Genomic DNA, 25,013 nt, shown 5'->3' on the forward strand with positions numbered 1-25,013 from the left:
CTATAATGATGTTGCCCATCATTGAGATACAAGTCCCAAAATGTCCTGGAAAATACCGCAAAATGCTTTGGAAATTTCCTAAACGATCTCCTTTGCTTTTATTTTGGTTTCAAAACTTCAAAAGGAATCTCGTTTCTCTCAAGACCTGCTCCAATATGCCTATTAATCGATATCAAGAAATAAGTTGGTAGAAATAGAAATTATTAACCAAAAATTTTGTTTTCAGAAGGCAAATATTAGGTAGATGAAAGCAGTACTGCTCTAGGAAGCATAATCAAGTTCCCAAATAGCATCTTGTTTGACCTTGAATAGGTCAGTAAACCACTCAAATATTTTCTCATTTGCAAAAACAGGTAAAACACTACTCACCTACAGGGTGGGTACATGGATTACAATGAGAGGAGTGGCACAACACTCAGAAAAAATGTTACTTGGATCAAAGTTGCATATGACTTCAGTTTATTACAACTTACAAAAGTCCAAGTGTTTTTATCTTAATAAAAAGACCTCCATTTGTTTTACCTTAGTAATCCTGAGGCACTATTGCTCAGTTTCAAATGCAACGCTGAAAATTAAAGCTAATCCAAAGATTCTTCTTCTGAAAGCCTGAAATGCTCCAGAAAAACTGCAAAAACTTAGGTGACTGCTCATCATTTGGTCCAAAGTCTATTCAAGTCCTTACTGAAAAAAAAAAAAATTAACGTGGCAAATATTATTAGTATATAAAATAATTTTTCACATGAACAGTATCTGAATACATTTTATGGTGACCTGAAATAACTTTAGTGATACCTTTCTTTACACAGGGCCAAAGTACTAAATAAATAAATTAGAAAGATACCTAAAATTATAGTGCCATCTACAGGCAAAGAAAATACTATCAATGATGGCACATTTTTAATGATTTCGTATTTTCTAATTGCTACCCAATGATTAAAAGAAAACTGGGATTTAATTATTTAGTAATTCACTTTCTGATTACATTTATAGGATATAATTTATCATATAAAATAAAGTTAAAACATCATTTCTAAATTTTTTTACTATTTAATATAGCATCATTTCATTTTCGATAAAATATTAAGGCAATAAAAGTAATTTTTAAAATCCATGGTACCACAATCTGAAAGTTTTGTGTCCTGAATTTGTTTATTATTAAAATATATAAAGACAAAAGAGGAACTTTCTAGTATTAAAAAAATTCCAAACATTCTACGATCTTAACAGAATGGCATTTTCATTTTTTTCTGTTCCCTTCCTAACTTGCATCTGTGGACATTGATTTAACAATCACTAAATGCTAGGCACGTTTCTAAGCTGCTTTACATATATTAACTCGGCAAATCATCACAATAATCCTAAGAGGTAGGTTTATTATCATCCCTGTTTTATAGATGTTGAAACTGAAACCCACAAAGCTTAAACAACTTGTCCAAGGCCACACTGCTCTAAGTGGCAGAGGCAAGCTTCAAACTAGGGGAGTCTGTCCCCAGTATCTAAGCTTTTAATCACTATGCTAAAGTGCCTCTCCTGTGTAAAAGCTGCATGCAGTGTATATACTGCATTTGTGTTTTATATATATGGTTAAATATATATATACGTGGTTTTGTGGGGCAACATTTTCTCACATACCTAAAACCTTCATCATCAACTTTAATAACTAAATGTTTTGCCATCAAGTTGTTACATCTCATTTTACTTTTAGTTAGCTAATGCTGGACTTCCAAACTGTTTCTAATTTCTTTCTATATATATAGGAATACTGCACTAAGCAAATTTTGCATTGCAAACAGTTTTTTTCCTTCTTTGGAATTTTATTTCCTTATGCTAATATACCCAAAATGGTTTGACTGACTTAAGTATATAAAAGTGCCACATTACTAATATATAATACTCTTGACAGCTTTTTAAGTCATTATGTAGTGCTACCAGCAATAAAAGAATGCTCAGATTTTCCCAATCAGTATATCCCATTTCCCCCCAAATGTACCTGACGTAAAGTAGATAAGGATAGTTTGTGATGTGGGGTAGTTAAACCAACAAATACAGAATTTTCGAAATGGGTAAAATGTATTTCTTCCTCCAGCAACGTAAAAAGGTGGAGATAATTCTATTGTTTGCTGCTTATGAGACTGGTGCTATCTTGATTCCTTAAATGAGCCTCAAAGAGAATCAATAACACTCAGTCACTAGTAAGCGTCAGAGCTGGAGTCTGAGCACAGATCAGCCTGACTCTAAAAATTTATGCTTTAGATGATAGAACAAAAATAACAAAAAAGTGGAGGGTCAATATATGTCAAGATAAAGAAACTGTAGGAAAAATTTTATTTCAATCTTCATCAAAGATTATTTACCTCATAAAGGGGTAAACTACCCTGGGGTAGCTATCATAAATAGAGGGATTATATTTTCCTAATGTACTGTTCTGATCAATAATTTCAAAAATAGGAGAGAATGGCAATAATTAACAAAATGCTTCATCTATCTTTCCAACCCTGTTTTCATTACAACCTAGTTTCATCTACGTTCTAAGCAAGGAGCTTGAGGATATAAACATTACTCCAAAAATGTTTTTCTTTAATGTTATCTTCTTTAATGTCATCCTGCAGTATTATATGCTCCTAACAGTCCAGAAAGACTAACTTTTATAGCACAGACTAAAGGTCACTGAGATATTAGATAATAGAAAGAACAAAGGCTTTGGAGTCTTCAACTCAGATGCTGCCACTTACTAGCTATCCGTCCTCTGGAATGTAAGTATCAAATTCCTACTTCATCAGGATGTTGTGTAATTAAAGGAGATAACAGTTATAATGCTCCTAGCACATGGTAGATGCCCAAGAAACTTTAGCTCCCTTTCCTTTAAAAAGTGGCACATACATGATTATATTAAGGGGATCAGTTTTAAAAGTCATGCTTCATTATTTCCCTCAGACAAACGGTAGCATAACACGAAGCGTCAAGATCAAAAGAGATCAAAAGAGATAAAGTTGCTTCATCGATGTGGGAACCTTCCTTCGTGACATCAATATCATGTTCTTCTATTAGTTGGTATGAGAGATTACAGGGATGTTTCAAAATCTTTCTATAGCATCCTGGAACATTCAGTTTCAGAGTAGGTATTTTAAATCTACATGTCTGTAGTCCATCTCTGCTGAGTACTTCCTGGTACCACTTCCCTAGTTTGTTCTTTGGGTACTGAATATTGTATCCAAGCACTGGAAGAACCACCTGTGCGATGAAAGGGAAAATAAAAGATACGTGAAACAGGCTTCGGAAAAACATTTGATCATATTTTAAATTTACTTTCATGACTGGGACCTGGATCTGTAAAAACAGACTCAGGATATCAACATTACAATCAGCCTAAAACATGCTATTGAGTATTACACTACTTTGATTCTTTTTAACGCTGCCCAGAAAAGAGAAGAGCCAACTAAAATCAAGAAGGACTCTTAAAGGACTTCCCTGGTGGTCCAGTGGTTAAGAATCCGCCTTACAATGTAAGAGACACAGGTTCGATTCCTGGTCGGGGAACTAAGATCCCACATGCCGCAGAGCAACTAAGCCCACACCACAACTACCAAGCTTGCATGCCTCAACAAGAGAGCCCTCGTGTCGCAAACTACAGAGCCCACGCACTCTGGAACCCTCATGCCACAACTAGAGAAGCCCACACACTGCGACAAAGACCCAGTGCAGCCAAAAATAAATAAATAATGATAATAACTAACTAAATAAATATTGTGTTTACGTGGTATATCTAAAAAAAAAAAAGACTCAATTACCAAGGCAACCAACTCAAGTCGGATATTATTAGACAAACTGCTGTTAATGTAGAAGAGATGAAACAAGAAGTTGAGGTACACTTAATTAGCCAACAGACTTCATCTTTGTGCAGTTATACAATCCTAAATGCATATTCTTTCTGGAACACAAAGAATAACCTTTACTACTCAATCACGTAACTGGTATTTTGGCTGATAATTTTACATTTCTCTTACTTATTTAAAAACATGGGGCTTCTCTGGTGGCACAGTGGTTAAGAATCCGCCTGCCAATGCAGGGGACATGGGTTCGAGCCCCGGTCCGGGAAGATCCCACATGCCGTGGAGCAACTAAGCCCATGAGCCACAACTACTGAGCCTGCGCTCTAGAGCCCACAAACCACAACTACCGAGCCACGTGCCACAACTACTGAAGCCCACGTGCCTTGAGCCTGTGCTCCGCAATGAGAAGCCACTGCAATGAGAAGCCCGTGCACCGCAACGAAGAGTAGACCCCGCTCGCCACAACTAGAGAAAAGCCGCACACAGCAAGGAAGACCCAACACAGCCAAAAGGTAGTCAGAAAAAGGAACAAGGTAAAAAACTCAAATACACACAACGTGACTGAATTTCATATTCGTTATGCTCACTGAAAGAAGCCAGACACAAAAGGCCATGAACTATATGATTCCATTTCTATGATACTCTTTCAAAGGCAAAACCATAGAACAGAAAAGAGCTGAGTCAGGGCTGGGGCAGGGGTGGGGGGGTGACTACAAAGGGGCACAGGAAGTTTGGGGGAGACATGAAACTGTTCTTTATCTTGATTTTTGTGGTGGTCATATGACTTTATATGTATATCAAAACTTGCAGAACTGTAAACTGAGAAGAGTGAATTTTATTATATAAATTATAACTGAATTAAAAGTGGTAAAAAAGGAGCAAGGAAGGGAACTGGTTAATATATATTGTCTTTTGGGCACAATGTGTACATTTAGATCTAAATGATACTAATTTTTTTTTTTTTTTTTTTTTTTTGTGTTACACGGGCCTCTCACTGTTGTGGCCTCTCCCGTTGCGGAGCACAGGCTCCGGACGCGCAGGCCCAGTGGCCATGGCTCATGGGCCCAGCCGCTCCGCGGCATGTGGGATCTTCCCGGACCGGGGCACGAACCCGTGTCCCCTGCATCGGCAGGCGGACTCTCAACCACTGCGCCACCAGGGAAGCCCTAAATGATACTAATTTTTAAGCACGTTTACCTGATGTATTGCATATGTATTAGCTGATTCCTCTTCTTCAGTTACTAGATGAACCTATTTTTTAAAAACATGATGAAAATACAGATGATTTTCAAATGTTCCAAATTCCCTCAATTTTCCCTAACTCTGTTATGTACAATTTGACTCCTTAGCTGAATGTACACATACCCAAACAAGACCTTTTCACAATTTCTTTCCAGAGGAGTAGACTACTTAAAAATTAGAATGATTCTTCCTGCTTTAAACCCTGATAACTCCATGGAAATACACGGAGAATGTTGGGCAGCTAACACTCTGAAACAACACATTCACCTCAGTTACCAACGATCTTTTTCTAAACTGCAAAGTTGTTTTTTCTTACTATGCTGAATCAAGAATCTGCCTCTGTGAGACCACCCAACCTCTGTCCCTAAAAAATGTCATAATAATCTATGAGAAGTAGTGCTTCTCAAAATGCGTTTCATAGACTAGTAATAGGTGTCACACATACGAGGCAAAAAAAAAAGAGGTGAGTGATAAGCTATGTTTGAGAAATGTTGCTCTAGGACAGAGAATAATTCTGATTTCTCGGGCACATGAAAGCTCAAGTATAAAGGCAGCTGTCATCATTCCATGAGGATTACAACAGCCTCATTTTCCTAAAGCATTCATCATATAATACAATGTCTAGATCTTCTCTAAACCTGCTTGCTTTCCCAATTCTCCCTACTCTTATCAATAATGTCTCTCCTTTTTTGTTTTTCCATTTTGGGTTTATTTGTTTGTTTACATGTAAATAACCCATTTTAACTGCTGCACTCAGAAATGGACATAACACTCCAGATGTGATCTGACCAAATACATGGGGCTATGATCTCTCTTGCATCATTACTTCCAGCTTTTTGTCTTTCACAAATTCATAAGCATACCTACAATGCTGCAATTTAAGTAATTTATGAAAATACTGAACAAACATGGTCAAGTACAGAGTACCATGTTTTGTCTTTAGAGAACTCCCTCCAGCTTGATATCAATCAATAAATTAACGAACATGATTTTGCTGTATGGCTGCTCTGCAAAGATGAATTCACCATTCTCATGGTCTAACTCACATTTCTCCATCTTGTTCACAAAAAAACTATACGACAATCTGCCAAGTCACTTGAAATTAAGATATATAGGTAGTCCTAGTAATTCTATCAAAAAGGGACTCAGTTTCCTACAATTTTTAATGTAGATGCACATGACATGTTCTATATACCATTTATTAGAAATATTAGTTTGTCTTTTTCCTTTTCTTATTTTATGTCTTTTTTTGGTTTTATTTTGGTTTTTTTCTTTAACTTTTTATTTTATATTGGAGCAGAGTTGATTAACAATGCTGTGTTAGTTTCAGGTGTACAGCAAAGTGATTCAGTTATACATATTTTACGTCTTGAGACTCCAGTTCCTGCCTTTTCTTTTCTCAGTGCTAACTAATAAAGTATAAATGATTGATCTTAAAAATATAGACACTTTTTGCTGCTAATAAAAGGAAACTCTGCAAAACGTAAAGGAGAAAATATTCTCTTTTCTACTACATCTCCTGAAAGAAAAGCAGATTCAATCCTGATCACAAAACTATCCGTGCAAATGTTACATGGAACAAAGAAGTCGTATAAGACACATGCATTTCAGAGATTATTGTTATATTTTGTCAAAGTAACCTTTAATTTCTGAAAATCTGAATTAGAAATGGCTGACCTACTAAATAATGTGTTGCCTAGGTAATATTTAAACGGACATGTTTTCTGAAAGGTGCTAAAAAACTTGTGCTTTTTTTCATTATTTATCAAAATGGAATCAACTGACATATCTCTTCTTCCACTCATATGAGGTAAAATAAAACCTACGATGCTGCTAGATCTTTTCTTACACAATTTCAGAGTCTGTGTCTCAGTTAAATGACCATTCTTAATGATTTATGCTCTTAGTGATCACTTTATCTAAATATTCATAAGCCATTCATTTAATAAAATAGTAAAGCAGACATCTTTGTTCTGGCTCACTCATCACTCAGCCTTTACTCTCTCTTTTCTGGTAGTGCACCTGCGTTTTCCTGGGAGCTTTCCTCCCAGTTCTTAAATGTGGTTTGGATGGGATGGTTCCAGGAAGGAGCCCTTGGAACACAGGTTTTGCCAATCACATACTCCAGTCCACAATAACTGGTCTGGGGACATGTGACCCAAGCCAAGCCATTCCTAGCCACTGAGGCTCAATTCCATGGCTTTGATTCAAACTGTTGGGAAAGAAACGCCCTCTTTTCTGGAGAAGAAACTGAGAATGGATCTAACAGAGAGGAAAGCAGAGCTGTAAGATAAAGCAAACGAGACGGATGATTCAGGACACTGCTTAAGCCCCTTGATACAGCTATGCCTGAATCAATCATGCGCTTTTAGTTATGAGGGCCAAGAAACTCCTGTCTGTTTTCCTTAAGTTAGTCTGAGGTGGGTTTCCATCACTTGAAACCAAAAAAATCCTTAATTCATACATCTAGAACTCTGCCATTAATTTAGAACAAGCTTCCTTTATGGAAAGTTCAGTCTATTTCTCTCCATTTTTGAAAAACTGGGCCATGCCCTATCTCTAGATGCTGACACCTTTTCTACACTCCACAATTTCTCTAGTAGAGACTAATCTGGGCTAGGAATCAGACAACAGATTAAGTGCTACCTATGTCACTTAATCTGTCTCCTCTCCAGCCTGGGTCTCAATTTCATTTCTATAAAATGGGAATTAGAAAAGAGGGTCTCTAAAATCTTTTTGTCCTCTAAAGGTCAATGATTTTATGATGTTATATACAAAAGCACTACTCAAATCCCTTCATTAAATTTTAAAATATACTTGTGAGATTGAATTAATGATGGAGAATAGTCTGCTCTTTTTGCATTACAATACTATAAAATAAATTTCCTTACGTGATTTACGGAATTAAATTTCATTATTTAGTTCAATCCCACAGAGATTAAAATACTATAAAAATACTAGTTGGATGGGGAGGAAATGGAAGGATCAATTTTTACAATACAAAATTATATTTCATTAATATAAATGCCTCTAAGATACTGTTAAGAGGGAAAAAAGCAAGTTGTAAAATCACACCTATATAAAAGAAACGCACATGACATTACATACCCTATATACCATTATTATAAAAATCTTATTCTAAAGAATGTGTTCTTTAAAGGAAGGTTTAATATCTTTGTAACTTTCATTTCATACCACTATTTTTATTTTTCCATTCAATAGCATGTTAAGCGTCAGCTGACAGCAGAGTAGAAGCAGGAGATGAGCAAATATAAGTTAAAAAAAAAAAAGAAGAGCATGTTTAGTTTTAAATTGTTTCTAAAATAAGGGCTTCTGAAAATTAGTATTTCTGGTGTGGTAATTACTCTTGATGAAATGACACTTACTTTACTACTTGGTAAATGCTCATCATCAATATCTTCATCCAAACAGACCAAATCACCCTCCACCACTCTTGATCCATAGGTTGCAAGTCTGTAAGATACTGCCTCATTCCAGATTTTGCTGCTATATGCATGAACATAGAATATGCGCATGGAATGGGGGAAAGAGAACCACGCCTGGATACAGCCCTCCTCTGTCACGCCAAAGCGATGCAAGGACTCCAACAATGCTCTCTCCCGAACTTTGAATTCAGGCATCAGTGAAAGTGTGCCTTTAGCATCCTCTGAATAAAGCGAAGATCAGTTAGTCACTTTTATTTAAAGGCCACGCTCTCTAAATGAACTGAGCTACCCTGGGAACCTGAATATGAAGATGATGCTCAGCACCAACTATAAACCAGAGCTACACTTGAAGAGGTGTTTTGTTTGTTGGTTTTAATAAAGATCATTAATCATATGGCTCAATCACTTTCCCTGCTTTAAAAAGAGCACAACATTAGTAATTCCAACTTCAGGATGGAAATAAACTAATTTGTAGTTATTTAGAGGGCTTTTTTTTTTAAAGCATTACATAAACCCCTGAGCTTAGAGATTTTTAAAGAGCTGTTATAGACGTTTTACACAGAATTTTTTGAATAAGAAAGGGTTGACATCTGGATCCTTCAAGTGTACTATTAGGTCTTGCTAGTAGGATGCTTTTTAAAACTAGGTTACTGGACTCCATGGCAAAGATGCTTATTCAGGGAGGGCCTTGGATTCAGCATTTTAATAAATGCACCAGGTTTCTTAAGCACACTAAAGTTTAAGAATCACTGCCAAAAGGAAATTATTTTCTCAGGACCCTACAATAGATGCAATTTTGAATTTTCCTTAGTATTACTTAGATTACTTACAACAATTTGAAATGCTCACACTATTTACAGATTCTGGTGTGGCATAAAAATATTTTTCTCCTATGAATCATGACATATAGGTAATATGTACATAATTTAAAACAATGAATGGAGATATTTGAAAACGGATGTCCTTTATTTCATTGTAAGTGAAATTCAATATGCACGTATATGTCGATCATATATTTGAATGACTCTAAAATGCTACGGTTGCCGTTATTGTTTAGATACAAGTAATATTTATTCAGTATTCAGAACGTGCCAGGCACTATATTAAAAGCATTATATCTATTATCTTATTTAAATCTCATGACAGTCTTTTAGGTACCATTATTAGCTTCAGTTTGCAGATGAAGAAACTAAAAGAATGAAACTAAATGACTGCACAAGACTGTACAGCTGGGAAGTACTAAAGTTGAGAGCTAAACCCACGTAGATTGACTCTAGAACCCACACTCGTAACAACTTTTTTTTAGTGCTTCTCATTAAGCATTCTACATATATTGGGCTAAAGTTTGCAAAATCAGCAATCAGGGCTAAATGGCAACTAGATCAAAAACAATGCACAAAGTATCAGATATAACAAATGTACTTTTATTTAGTTTATTTTTTCAGTCTCCTCTGATTGTAGTGAATTATACTTCCATCAATACCTAAATCCTTCGAGGATTTAGGCCAAGAAAAACTCAGAAAGCATCTTTTCCCTCACCCCTACCCCCAAGCAAGAATTAGAACAGACAAAAATCCCAGAGATCTGGCCAAAAATGGAGTGCCTAGGGCACGTAATAAAAATGCTTAAATATACAATATATTACAGTCTATTTCTTATCATATTTATGTTGTAATGAATGCTCTCCTGCTGACATAACACTTATATTATGTATCTGCATGGTTATGTATGGGGTAAAGAAACTTTTTAAGTACCAGTTTGAAGAAAATATTTCTTTGCTCTATTTACAGGATCATCCAATTCTTCTGGTGTAAGAAATAACTGTACAGCCTTCACCTTTAAAAACCAAACAAGCAAACATGTGTTAAATGAAAATGAAAAATTACTTTTTTTTAAAAAGGTACAAACTGTCTGACATCTAACAAATGCCAGACATTTAACAAAGGAACAAGAATAAGCATTTAACATGATATTTTACGTGGCAATTTTGTCTTTAAGTGTTCAAAAGTTAAACAATGTTAAATTTAGAATTAACCTCCTGTACAAAGCAAACTGATACAGAGGTTTAAAATATTATGGACTGGAAAAGTGCTCCCCCACCACTTCCACAGTTCTTCTGTCATTCTTTGCCTCTATCATCGAACTATGAACAGAAGTATTAAGTGATGACATAAAACTCAGACTTAGCCAACAAAAATACACAACAAAAATAAGGGAAGGAACAAGCATAGGGGAATGGCAAGCCACTAATTTCATTTATGTTCTCAAGTCTCAGAATTCTGTGGTCTTAAAAATAATTGCCAAAGTCATTTTTAAAAATTGTCAACTTTAATGTTTTCTTTTAAAACCTAAATAGATTAAAAGATGCTCCTTTAAAAAAAAAAAAGGTATCTACTAGTTCCTATATTTTATCACTGTCTCCAGCACAACTTATTTCTAAGTATGTGCCTTAGAGTAGGAAAGGATCTTTTTTTTTTTTTTTTTTTTTTTTTTTTTGAGGTATGCGGGCCTCTCACTGTTGTGGCCTCTCCCGTTGCGGAGCACAGGTTCCGGACGTGCAGGCTCAGCGGCCATGGCTCACAGGCCTAGCCGCTCCACAGCATGTGGGATCTTCCCGGACCGGGGCACGAACCCGTGTCCCCTGCATCAGCAGGCGGACTCTCAACCACTGCGCCACCAGGGAAGCCCAGAAAGGATCTTAAAATAGGTCAAGCAACCTAATCTCCCACTCATTCTTCTGTTAACATTATTCATTCATTCAAACAAATACTATTAAGCATCTGCCATGTGCTAGGCACTGTGGAGACACCAGGGGTAGAGTGTTGAGCAAGAGACTTGTGGTCTCTGTTTACTGGAAAAGATTAAATAAGCAATAATTATAAAATGTAATCAAACCTGAGATGGGAAGTCTAGGAGGCTGTGCAGTCACAAGATAAGGGGAATTCACTAATTCTTGGGTAATGGGATGAGAATTTAAACTGAGACATAAGGAATGTAAAGGTTGGGGAGGGCGTAATTCAAGCAAAAGGAAAAAAAAAATCTGCCTTTCTAGCTGTGGGAGCCAGCCTCTAAAACAGCCCCAATGGTCTCAAGCACTTGGTGCTCACGCCTGGGCAGTCCTCTCCCACACTCATCAGGGTTGGCCTGCATAACCGTGGAATACGGAAGTAGTGAAGGTCTGTCCCTCCCAAGGTTAGGCTATGAAAGACACTGAAGTTTCTTTTTTCTTTTTTTATTCAATGAATATTTATTGAGTATGAATGAATGAAGAAAGGAATAAATGCTCTATTTTTAAAGAACTTTAATGAGGCTAAAAACTGTATCCTCTGAAAAGGAATTACTCCCCTCCATTTTACCAAACTGCAATTTTTTTCTCATTTCATTTCTCTGAAGGAATATTCTATTTCCTTTAGCAAAGAGAGCGTGTCAAGAGATATATGACCGGGCTTCCCTGGTGGCGCAGTGGTTGAGAGTCCGCCTGCCGATGCAGGGGACACGGGTTCATGCCCCAGTCCGGGAAGATCCCACATGCCGCGGAGTGGCTGGGCCCGTGAGCCATAGGCCGCTGAGCCTGCACATCCAGAGCCTGTGCTCCGCAACGGGATATATGACCCTACTTTTTTTTAACTTTTTATTTTATGTCAGAGTACAGTTGACTAACAATGTTGTGACAGTTTCAGGTGTACAGCAAAATGATACAGCTATACATATACATGTATCTATTCTTTTTCAAATTCTTTCCCCATTTAGGTTACTCCATAATATTGAGCAGAGTTCTCTGTGCTATACAGTAGGTCCTTGTTGGTTATCCATGAGGTTTCTGTTGTGGTCTTCCTCTCTCTCTCTGTTGCGGTCTCTCTCTCTCTCTCTCTCTTTTGTGCTCTTGGACTCCTCTCTCCGGGGGAAGCCATGCCACGAGTACCACTATGTCAAGAAACTCAAGGTTCCTGCCAACAACCATGAGAGTGATCTTGGATGTAGATCCTTGGTACCCACTCAAGTTTTCAGAGACCACCCAGGCTGATAGATAACTGCAAATGCGTGAGAGACCCTGATGCAAAAATGCCCAGCTAAGCTGCTCCCAGATTCCTGATCCTCAGAAATAGTGAGATGATAAATGCTTGTGGTTTTAATACACTAAGTTTTCGGGTAATTTGTTCCACAGCAATAATTGATAACCAATAGTCTAGCAAGTTTACAAATAATTAGGAGCATGGAATATGAAGTTTGAAAGAGGTAGCCATTGAAGGGGTAGCCAGCCAGCTTTTGTTTAAATGTAATGATAGCAAGAGGAATTTCCAGTTCTTGGGGTGGGGCGTGGCGGAGGAGGAAGCCCATTTCTTTGGACAACTCTTAGAAAAGTCTTTCTTACACTAGGCTAAAACTTGGCCCCCTGAATTTCTACCACTGTTAAAACCAGACAATTAACAGTCTAATCATATTTTTGAACATTCATCTTACTATGAGCCTGACACTACGCTAGGTGCTTTCACAAAAGTTATCTCATTTACTTCTCACGAACATCTTGTAAAATACGTATTATGTCCATTTTACAGATAAGAAAACCGAGGCTGGGAAAATTAATTAACCTGCCTATAGTGACATATTAGACAACTGGCAGAACTCAAACAGAACACATGATGCATTCTTCAGACCCCTAACTATTAAATTCTTCCATATGACAAAATTTCCAATACTTTAAGTTAATTTCCTCTTCAGAGTTTTCTAGACTGAAGAAACACTTTTCAGTTAATCATTTCTCATCAATACAGTTTCTAGACCCTTTATCATATCAGTTATATCCCACTTGCTAAACTCCCTCTGAAATGTTAAGCCCAGACTGACTGCAGTTTTGCAGATGTGGTCTACATCACCAGCTGTCAACCTTATTTCCATGTGTAAGATGATGTTCACATGCACAATGCTTCTCACAAGTGCTTTTACTGTTCCTTTCTCTTCCACTCAAGAAAACATATCAGAACACAAATGAGTAAGCATGACACTATTATATGAATAATACTGCATTTGCTCAAATATACAATTTTCATAGTTTTGTGGTTTTTCTCTATTATGTATACTGTAATCAGTGTGAAAATATATGTGTATATATAATATGTAATTATATATATGTAATATACATTTTAAAAATATATAATATAATAATTGGGCAAATGTGGCTTATTTGTGACATGCATTTTTAGTTTCATTTGAAACTAGCCAGATTTTCTTTTTCAAATTTGCTGTTCCTCTTGGTCTCCGCCATTGGGTGAATTCCTATCTTGTGTAATATCTGATACCAGATTTCTCGAATCAGGGTTTAACTTTCTCAAAATCCTCTATTCAGCTCACTAAGAATTTGATGAGCGCTGGTCAAGTCCCTGTTAGTCTCAAGCAGGTATTAAATACAAGGGGCATCACATACAGTTTGCTTTGTTATAATGTGATACCAAGAATATAGTGGCTGCTCAATAAACATGATGTAATGTATGGTATATGTATGTGGTGGTATAGCTGCCTTTATATGCTGGGTTAAGAAAGCAAGGAGCAGGCTTATGTAGTAAGGACAACTGACAAAGCAGCTAAGTCCATACTTTTAAAGAATCCATACCATTTCACTCTTCAGCAAAGCCAATCCAATTTGGTCTGTGTGAACTTTCCTTCCCATCCCAAATCTCTGTGGTCCATAGTAATTCACAAACCCTTTATTCTATAAATACAAAAAAAAATCAATTAATTAAAAGTATATTGTTGGGCTTCCCTGGTGACGCAGTGGTTGCGAGTCCGCCTGCCGATGCAGGGGACACGGGTTCGTGCCCTGGTCTGGGAGGATCCCGCATGCTGCGGAGCGGCTGGGCCCGTGAGCCATGGCCGCTGGGCCTGTGCGTCCGGAGCCTGTGCTCCGCAACGGGAGAGGCCACAACAGTGAGAGGCCCGCTTACCACAAAAAAAAAAAAAAAGTATATTGTTATGGACCGCATGCCTGTGAGCCACCAAAAGTCATATGTTGAAATCCTAACCTCCAATCTGATGGTGTTTGGAGGTGGGGATTTGGGGAGGTAATTAGGTCATGAGGATAGAGCCCTCATGAATAGGATTAGTGCCCTTATAAGAAATGGTGGTAGAACTAGCCCACTCTATTTCTGCAGTGTGTGAATACAATAAGAAGACCAGGCAGGAACCCTGATCTTAGGCTTCCAGCCTCCAGAACTATAAGAAGTAATTTTCTCTTGTTTAAAAATCACCCAGTCTATGGTTCTTTGTTATAGCCCCAAACTAAGATAAATAAATACAATTATTGTGTCGGAATATGTAATCAAGTCTTTCTTGTTGTATTTATTTCAATAAAAGAATCTTGTAATTGGCAATATGCACGTGGCAATATGCACATGTGTTTCTCAGTGTTAGCTGTAGAGAAGAATCACTTAGGGAGTTTTTTTTTTAAATGCTAATGCCTAAGCTGCATCCCCAAATGTATTTTTTTTTTTTTTTTTTTGCAGTACGTGGGCCTCTCACAGTTGTGGCCTCTCCCGTTGCGGAGCACAGGCTCTGGATGCACAGGCTCAGTGGCCATGGCTCACGGGCCCAGCCACTCCGCGGCATGTGGGATCTTCCCGGACCGGGGCACGAACCCGTGTCCCCTGCATTGGCAGGCAGACTCTCAACCACTGCGCCACCAGGGAAGCCCCCAAATGTTCTTATTTAATTGGTTTGGGAGAAGAGACAGACTGCTGAAATGTTTTAAAAGCACCCCAGGTTGAGCATTATGGGTCTAGATCAGGAGTTAGCAAGCTATTAACTGGCCCACAAGTCAAATCTGGCCCAACACCTGTTTCTGTAAACAAGGTTTTATTAGAACATGGCCATGCTCATTCATTTACATATTGTCCATGGATGCTTCCACACAACAGCAGTAGAGTACCTGCAACAGAGACCATATGCCTACAAAACCACAAATATTTATTATCTGGCCCTTTACAGAAAAAAGTTTGCTGAACCCATAGTCTACATGATCAGAATGAAGGCTATGGTTGTATGCGCATATTTAGATGCCTGGCAAATGTTATTTAAAAACTTACGGTAAGTAATTTTTTTACTGTAAGACAATATGTATATGATTTATCATTTGTATACACTGAAACAAAATTCAAAATTAGACTGAAGAGAAAAAAGATTCTGAAAAGTAATATAAAAACTATTTGCCAAAGATTTCTGAAAAGAATTACTAGACAAAGTTCCCCCCAAAATTAATCTCTTTGCCTGAAATACTACTCTATATGACAGATACTAAAAACAAAACATAACAAAACAATCTGTCTTTTTATACAGATAGTTTTTACCCCCACACTGAGGAACACTATACAATTTTTTTTTATTACACTAAAGTTGTGTTTTTTCAATACAAAAATATGTACTAAGAAGAAAAATAAAAAAATAAGTCAAATGGCCCTAATTATCATTTTAAAAAATAATTATACATGCAATAAAAAGAAAAGGTACAAAAGAAAAAGAAAAATTTCCCTTCTTATCTCAATGTAAAGGAAGGGACTATAAAGATTTTCCTATAAAACTCTATTTTAAAGTGCAGTTTGGGGACATCCTTGGTAGTCCAGTGGTTAAGAATCCGCCTTCCAATGCACGGGACACGGGTTTGATCCCTGGTTGGGGAACTAAGGTCCCACCTGCTGTGGGGAAACTAAGCCCGCTCACCACAACTAGAGAGCCTGCGCACTCTAGAGCTCACGCGCCACAACTTGAGAGAAGCCCACATGCCGCAATGAAAGATCCCGCGTACAGCAACTAAGACCCAACTAAGCCAAAAATAAATTAATTTTTTAAAAAGTGCAGTTTTCTTACCTTAACATTTTCTACTGCCTCCAAAATTCTCTCTCTCAGGTTTGCAGAATCATTTATTTGATTTTTTAAATTTCTGATGACAATATCAAAGTGATTTCCTTTGAGCTGACCGAGTCTAAGGGAATCATCTACAGACCGAATATTAAACACATTCATTCTTTTCTTTTCAATTTCTTTTTCAATATTTTTCAACCTATAAATGATAAATCATATAGACTCAGTTAAATCTTACATTTAAAAAATTAGTTTAAATGCTTAAACATTAAAAAATTATGTTAAAAATGTCAAAAAATTAGTTTAAATAAAGTTTAAATGACAGTTGGCAGACAACCACTTATATCAGAATACTAAAACAAAAATTGGGGGAACTATTTCAAAAACACATCTTTCATTTATTTTAACAAATGTACACTAAAAACCCTTTATCATAGGAATATATTAAGAGTTATTTTAAGAACTGGAACACATATACCTAATGCTACTACTCTATGTAGCCTTCTGACTTCTTAGTTCAAGGGATAGAACCTCTTAACTGTTCTCTGCTCTTCCTGTCCTTAGACTTTGCTCCTTTCCTCCTCAGTCTCTCTTTCTCCAATGTTACCAAAAAACCACTAGTGCCAGAGGATTTTCCTAAAATTCTGCTCTGAACACTTCCTTATTCAAATTTTCAATTTTTCACCAACATCTAAATAATAGATTCCAATTGTCTTAGCCTAACTTTTAAGATCCTATAAGAACTGATGTAAATTCTTCTTTACATCATATTTTCTGTAGTCCTTACAGGAACTATCTGCTTTATTAGGCAGACTTTTTAGCTTACTGCCCCTCTAAACTATCTTCAGATTTTCTGCATCTGCTAAAATCTTACTGTTAGTTGATGGGTAATTAAAATCCCCTACCCATAAGCCAAATCAAAGTACCTGCTCCTCCTAGAAACTAATAACTTGTTTTGTCTTTGATGGTTAAAAACTAATTTTTAACATCTAAATACCTTTTAACATCTAAAGTCATTCTCTCTTACTATATTGAACTTCTTGACCACAAAGACAAAATCACAAACAATTTTTTTTTGTCCCACATATAAGAACTTTGAAACATCTACCTGCAAGTAGTGAATACTTAAACATCTGATGACTAAAGATTAATATATCAATATTACATCAAGTTAGGCAGAATTATGGTTCAATGATTCAACTTTCTGAACTTTATCTTGAGGAAAGTATCCACAAGGCACAGATTTAAGTACAATCATATTAATCACAGTAGTATTTACAGTGAAAAACTGGAATAAATTTCTATGTCCCAAAACAGAAGAATGTTAAATAAATTAGTCTGTATAATGAACATGACTCTGAAATATTTCATGACATAAATTTTCATTAAGAATACTAATTATTTTTATAAGTAAAATATAAATTACACACACAGTGCGATTTTCACATATGTAAAAAATGGCTTTGTAGCATCTGTATGTAGCACAGTATTTGAAAAAAGACTGGAAGGAAATGGATCAAAGTGTTAATTGTGGTTATTTCTGAGTAAGAGAACTTTTAGTGACATTTAATTTCTTTTTTATTCTATTTTCTAAATCTTCTATAATAAACATGTATTTCTTCTAAATACACGTATTATCTTCTAAATAATACATGTACTATCTTCTAAATACACGTATTATCTTCTAAATAATGCATGTACTATCTTCTAAATAAACATGTATTATCTTCTAAATAGAGTTTTGTTTTGTTGTTCAATAGAGTTTTGTTTCTAAATAGAGTTTAGAGTTCTAAATAGAGTTTTGTTCAACAACAAAACTCTATTTAGAAGCTAATTATACTATTAATGCAGAATATGTGCTGAGTAAGCCTGTAATCAATTACTATTGATAGTGAGATTAATATGCTCCCAGTATTATTCTGAGTTTTTGATGCAATAAGAAAATAAAGTCTGTCCTTTAAAGTAACATCTTATTACCTCTCTGGTGTCACTTTTCTAACAACCATTGCTTGATAAGTGATGGCTTTCTTGTCTTTAAGTCCTGCATAACTAAAATCCGAAGGAATCACTCCAAGTTTGATAGCTAAAAAACCAACTGCTTCAAACATTTCCAGATTTTCTTTTCGTAGGGTAAAGGCTGAAACAAAAACAATCCCCTATTACAAAAAAAGCAGCTAACATACATCAATTACATTCTTAGCAGACTGACAGATCATTATAATGAATCAAATCACTAATTTAAATAATGAGTACTTTTTAATCAAAATACAACCAGTAAAATACAAAACCTCATGGATTTCAGCGCTCATTTTTAAAATTCTAGTGGGCTCATTAAAGGCTTACAGAAAAAAAAAAAAAATCCAAATTCCCTGATCTGACGCTCATACTGGCCCCAGTCACATTAGCCCTAATCTACCCTTCCAGTCTCCGCATGTCTCACTCCCATTCATATAACCTATAATCCTAACACAGAGAACTCCTCACAATCCTTGGATGGACTAGAGCCTTCATGTGCTCCCTCCATTTACTATTTGCCATACTTCTATTCATGCTTCAAGACCCAATGGCCACAGCAGCAATCACGTTTGTCTTGTTTTTGTTTTTGCAGTAAGCGGGCCTCTCACTGCCTTGGCCTCTCCCGTTGCGGAGCACAGGCTCCGGATGCGCAGGTTCAGTGGCCATGGCTCACGGGCACAGCCGCTCCATGGCATGTGGGATCCTCCCGGACCGGGGCACGCACCCGTGTCCCCTGCATCGGCAGGCGAACTCTCAACCACTGCGCCACCAGGGAAGCCCTATCTTATTGACCATTATATCTTCAGCCTAACACATAGTAAGTATTCAAGTATTTATTGAATGGATGAATAAATGAACTTTACCGGAAGTTAATTACTTAAATCTGCATGTCTCCACTAGCTGTCATTATCTATATTGTAACACTGAACACCATGTTATAATTTATCTCTTTAAGTTGTGCACCCCACGGACTGGGAGTTCCAGGCCAGCAAACCAGGAAATAAAACCATACTTGCTTCATGCTAGCTGCTTCAAATGTCTACTAGATGAGAGAGTAGGAGTGAGGGTGCAGAAGAGGAAGGAGGAACAAGTGCAGTAACGGCCACCAAAACAGCCCCCCAACTTGTTGGCCTATATAACCTGCCAACATTGACAGTAACAAAATACCTCAATCCTCAGTTCACCATATACATATAAGATGCTTCAAAGTACTGCCCTTTTCCCTCAAATCATGAAAAGGAAATTCAAAGTTTTCTGCAGAATAATTTCTATTTTGTTCACCTCTTGTAACTGTCATCTGCAGCTACACGGGTCTCTCTGAGGAGTGCTCTAAGAAAAATGAACATTTAACGTACATGTGACTCAGGAAGTAGAAGGATGTGAAATTTACCTATCTATCTATCTCTGAACATATGAAATAGCTAAACAAAAGCTTGTAATATCTACACTTTAGAAATCACACTGTTTAAAAGAAAGGGAAAGATCTGTATGTTCTTTAGATCTCTATATAAATAACCTCAAAAAACATGAAAATAGCAAGTCTCAAAAATATGAAGAAAAACATACATTTATGAAAAAGTTTTTAAAATCAGCAATAATGCTTCAATATTTGTACATATTGTGAAATGATCACTACAAATTTTTTTCCTTGTGATAAGAACTGGTAAGATCTACTCCTTTAGCAACTTTCAAATATATAACACAGTATTATTAACTGTAGTCACAATGCTGTACATTATATCCCAGGACTTATTTATCACTGGGAGTTTGTACCTTTTGACCACCTTCATCGATGAATAAAATAGATTATTTTAAATAAATTCATATCTTTTAAAATTCATTTTAAATTGCTAATAGGTTAAATACAATTAACACATAAACAAAAGCTGTTTGGGGTTCACAGTAATTTATAAGAGCTATACTAGTCCTGGAACGAAACATTTGAGAATCAATTAGTAATAATGTGAAAAAATATAGTAGTCTTTCAAATATACCAAATCTACGGAATTAGACACCACTAAAATATCTTAAAAGTGTTGCGTCAGCCTGGCTAGGAGGTACAAACTGTGAAAAACAGACCAAGAAAGTGTATTATATAAAGTAAGAAGGCTAGGAGAGCAACACTTAAAGTTTTAAAGTACATGTGTTTGATAACTAGAGTTCAATGTGTCAAATCTGTCCCTGACAATCTAGGCATGTCACTCACAGGTCATTAGGCAAGCTCAGCCATCTAAGAAGGAGCCTCCAAATTGTTTGAGATTATATCAGTTTGTTGCTGATTAGCCTTAGTGCATAGGTATATTTTATCCATGAAGATACAGAATTTAGAATAGAAATATTTAAGACGATCAAATTCACGGTTTTTAGTATTTGTGTTAATGAATGTCTTATGCACTTGGAATGTTTAAGGTAATGAAACTCAAGTAATTCCAATTAAAAATGTCTAATTGATTTAAACTTGTCTTTCTTACACTGAAATCTCATTAAGTTAGTAAATAATATTGGCACATATAAGAAAATGTAAACATCACCAAATTTATGTTGAATTTATAAGATTTATAACATTTTCTTAATTACTTGGAATAAATGAAGTATTGGAAAAGAAAATCAACTATGCTAAATTTTAAAATTCAATTTTAGAGACTTCCACTTCTAGCACCATGTTGGAATAATTGGTACCAACCTTGAACTCCCACTGTAAACAAACAGAAAACTAGACAAAATATATGAAACACCTGTCTTTGGACCCTGGACTAAAGGCATCACAGAACTGTGATCCAAAAGGAAAAGCAAAACAAACGAGGTGAGTCTTAAAATACCATGGTTTTGGGCTTCCCTGGTGGCGCAGTGGTTGAGAGTCCACCCGCCGATGCAGGGGACACGGGTTAGTGCCCCGGTCTGGGAGGATCCCACATGCCGCGGAGCGGCTGGGCCCGTGAGCCATGGCTGCTGAGCCTGCGCGTCCGGAGCCTGTGCTCCGCAACGGGAGAGGCCACAACAGTGAGAGGCCGCGTACCGCAAAAAAAAAAAAAAAAAACACATGGTTTTCTAACTAGGGGTACTTTCTGGGCCAGGGAGGAGGAATCCAAGTAGAGCACAGTGGTCTTGCTGAGGCTGGAGTTCAAGAAGGCCCAGTAGGCTGGAATTCATAGTGCAGAGTAAGAGAACGTGTTCCAGAAATCTGCATAGGTGACCCCTTGAGTTCCTTGCTGATTAGTAATCTGCATGCCTAGAATTAAATGTTACATATCATTTATCTAGTGTTGTGTAACAAGTTGCCCCAAACCCTACTGGCTTACAATGTTCACTTATCTCTCAGAACTTCTCTGGAGCAGGAATTCAAGAGCACCGTGGTTTGGTGGGTTCTAGCTCAGGCTCTCTCAGGAGGTTGCAGCACAATGTGGCTAGGGCTGCAGTTACTCAAAACTCCTGACAGGAGTTGGAGGATCCATTTCCAAGGGGTTCACTCACACACATGGCTGGCAAGTTGGTACTGGCTATTGGCGGAAGGCCTCAGTTCCTCTCCAAAGAGCTGCTTTAATAGCCCTAAAGTCTGGTAGCTAGCTTACCCCAAAGTGAGCCATCCAAGAACTGTGCGCAAAAAGGGCAATACCTTTTATGACCTAGCCTTAGACATCACACACCATCACTTCTGTCATGTTCCATTCGTCACACCAGCCACTGAGAGTCTTCTCAGATACTGAGAATCTACCTTCTGGCTCTAATACTTTATGTCCCACCCCCATTCAAAATATACTCGTTCTTTCCCAATGCCCCAAAGACTCATCCCATTAAAACATCAGCTCAAATTCTAGTAGTTTTCCTCTCTATCAGGTCCAGTATGGATAGGCTCCTTAAATACATAGTAGAGCTGTATGACAGCACTAGCGTAAAGCCTACTCTGGACCTCCATTAATAAAATTCAAGATGAAGCCTCAGATGGATCTGCAAACTACTTCCTACCTGCTAGAGCATGTTCAACACTCTCTAAAACAAGACAACAAAATCCAGACACTCAACAAGATAACACTCACAATGTTTGACCTCCAAAAACTAGTACTGGACATGCAAAGAAACAGGAAAATATGACCCATGAGCCAAATAAAAGTCAGTCAATAGAAACAGATCCAGAAACAACAGATATGAAATTAGCAGACAAATATTTTTAAAGACCCATTAAAAATAGGCTCGAACTGCGCTCTAGAGCCCGTGAGCCACAACTACTGAGCCCACGTGCCACAACTACTGAAGCCCATGTGCCTAGAGCCCATGCTCCACAACAAGAGAAGCCACCGCAATAAGAAGCCCACCCACTGCAAGGAAGAGTAGCCCCCGCTCGCAGCAACTAGAGAAAGCCCGTGCGCAGCAACAAAGACTCAACGCAGACAAAAATAAATTTAAAAAATTTAAAAAAAAAAGGCTCAAAGATTATAGGAAAACATGAACATAACAAGAAATTGAGGACCTAAGAAAGAACCAAATAAAACTTCTAGAGCTTATAAATGCAATACCTAAAATGAAAATGTCATTGGACGCTTAAATTTTTCATACAATTCCTTCTTCAAAAAAGTGTCTAAGAAAACAGTATACCACTACCTCAAAAAATTAAACATAGAATTACCTTATTATCCAGCAATTCCATTTTTGGGTATATACCCAAAAGAACTGAAAACAGGAACTTAAACCAATATAGCCATGTTCATAGCCGCATTATTCACGATAGCCAAAAGATGGAAGCAACTGTGTCCACTGGCAGATGAATGGATAAACAAAATAACAAGATGTATGTATACATACAACAGAATATTATTCAGCCTTAAAAAGTAAAGAAATTCTAACACAGTAAAGAAATTCTAACACACACACACGTAAACCTTATAAACCATAAGCTAGGTGAAATAAGCCAATCACAAAAGAACAAAAGTTGTATGATTCCACTTATATGAGATACCTAGGGGAGAGGCTAGGGGAGAAGGGAATAGAGAGTTATTGTCTAACAGACATACAGTTTCAGTCTGAGGAGATGAAAAGAGTCTGGAGATGGATGGCAGTGATAGTTGTACAACAACGTGAATGTACTTAATGCCATTAAACTGTACACTTAAATATGGTTAAAATGGTAAAGTTTATGTTATGTATATTTTATAACAATTAAAAATAAAAATAAAAGGTTTTTTTAAGTGTTCTATTTTTTAGGTAGGTCTACTTATTAAGGAATTTTTTTATATGAACTATGTTTGTTCTTACAAAAGGCTGGCCTAAGCAATATCTGGGATAAGCAAAGTTTATCTTTGTCTTTTTCTTTGTTCTTGTACTTATAGGTATCCCAGTATCTTCATACTATCTTCTGGTGAACCATCAATTCCTCTCTTGAACATGTCTCTCCAATTATTCATAGTTTTGGTAAAACTAATTTAAACTAATATATAAAAGTTTCCACAATTTTTTGGTTCATTAATTCAAATACTGTTAGAATTTCAAGTCGTACAAAATCTACACCTGCTTAAAACACTGATCAGCAATTCTCTCCCCACGTGTAAAACTAGTTTTGTTTTTCCTTCAAAACAGATTTATCTGTTAACATTTATTGCATGCCTCACGTGTCAACTCCTATACTAGCAGCTTTTTCATGAAAAGGTAAGTCATACAACTGGACAAATTTCCAAGACAGAAGACACCAACATTTGAAAAACGATTACATACTAAACATTTGCATTCATTATTTCATCTAATCCTTAGAGTATCATTGTGAATTAGGCTTTACTACTACCCCATTTTTAAAGTACAACCAAAAGTTATGAATTGTTAAGTAACTTGCCCATGGTATTATTCTTTCCAGTTTTACATTTATGGAAACTAAGTCCCAAAGATATTAAAAAGTTCATAGATCTTTTTATGAACTAAAGTCATAACGTAAAATAAAACCCACATAGCTCCAAGGTCCAAACTCTTTTCACTTACATCACAGAGTTCCCTACATAGTACATTGTTTCTGTGCCAGATACACACATTTGTGCAAATCTGAGTTGCTGTTTATATTTTAAATGCTGTGCTGTTTACTTATAAAACAGGACCATCTGAAACACTTGCCATCCTTCACGTAGGATACAGGCCAATTAAACCTGGTCAGCCAAACTTGCAGAGTGAGATTTTATCAGTTCCACTCCATCCTAGAAAATGAATATATTCCCTAAGACAGTGATTCTCAAAATGTGGTCCCCAGACCAGCAGAAAAAGGATCACCTGGGAATCTGTGAAAGACCTACCCCAAACATTCTAAATCAGAAAATCTGAGAATAGGGCTCAGAGATCTCTCTCAACAAGCCCTTTTGGTGATTATAATGCATGCTAAAATCTGAGAATCTCTTCTCTAAAAGACTGACAGCCAAAGGAAGTAAGTTTGCAGGTTCCGTACCTTGGGCAGTTAAGTCCAGCTGTTTTAGATTACAAGGTATTCTCTTCACTTCCCCAAGCACAGCAAACATATTCTACTTCTCTCCAAATACTTAATTTTAATTAAGATAACTCTCAAAATATGAAATCAAGATTCATCCCCACAACACTTACTTCAATGCAAAGTAACTGCTTCAACTTTATACATTTGTGACTACGTTAACTATAAGTATCTGTG

The 25,013-nt window shown here is 36.7% G+C and overlaps 1 protein-coding gene across 12 annotated transcripts in view; it reads right to left on the reverse strand.

Moving 5' to 3' along the window:
* PUS7L (pseudouridine synthase 7 like) overlaps positions 1 to 25,013 on the reverse strand; it is a 39,393-nt gene that overhangs the window by 9,287 nt on the left and 5,093 nt on the right. For 6 of the 12 annotated variants that reach the window (XM_049694049.1, XM_033436523.2, XM_049694051.1 and 3 more), the window contains 7 exons: positions 18,344 to 18,503; positions 16,373 to 16,565; positions 14,127 to 14,225; positions 10,273 to 10,354; positions 8,459 to 8,739; positions 5,028 to 5,081; positions 523 to 3,231 (listed from right to left, as the gene is read on the reverse strand). In XM_049694049.1, coding sequence (XP_049550006.1) covers positions 2,905 to 3,231; positions 5,028 to 5,081; positions 8,459 to 8,739; positions 10,273 to 10,354; positions 14,127 to 14,225; positions 16,373 to 16,565; positions 18,344 to 18,503 — 1,196 coding nt within the window. In that variant the 3' untranslated portion in view covers positions 523 to 2,904. Of the gene's footprint in view, positions 1 to 522; positions 3,232 to 5,027; positions 5,082 to 8,458; positions 8,740 to 10,272; positions 10,355 to 14,126; positions 14,226 to 16,372; positions 16,566 to 18,343; positions 18,504 to 23,003; positions 23,132 to 25,013 lie in introns of all 12 variants that reach the window. The other 6 variants (XM_049694052.1, XM_049694050.1, XM_049694056.1 and 3 more) reach the window with 6 other exon arrangements.

This window comes from Orcinus orca, chromosome 11 (genome assembly GCF_937001465.1).
Source record: "Orcinus orca chromosome 11, mOrcOrc1.1, whole genome shotgun sequence".
Classification (NCBI taxonomy): Eukaryota; Metazoa; Chordata; class Mammalia; order Artiodactyla; family Delphinidae; genus Orcinus; species Orcinus orca.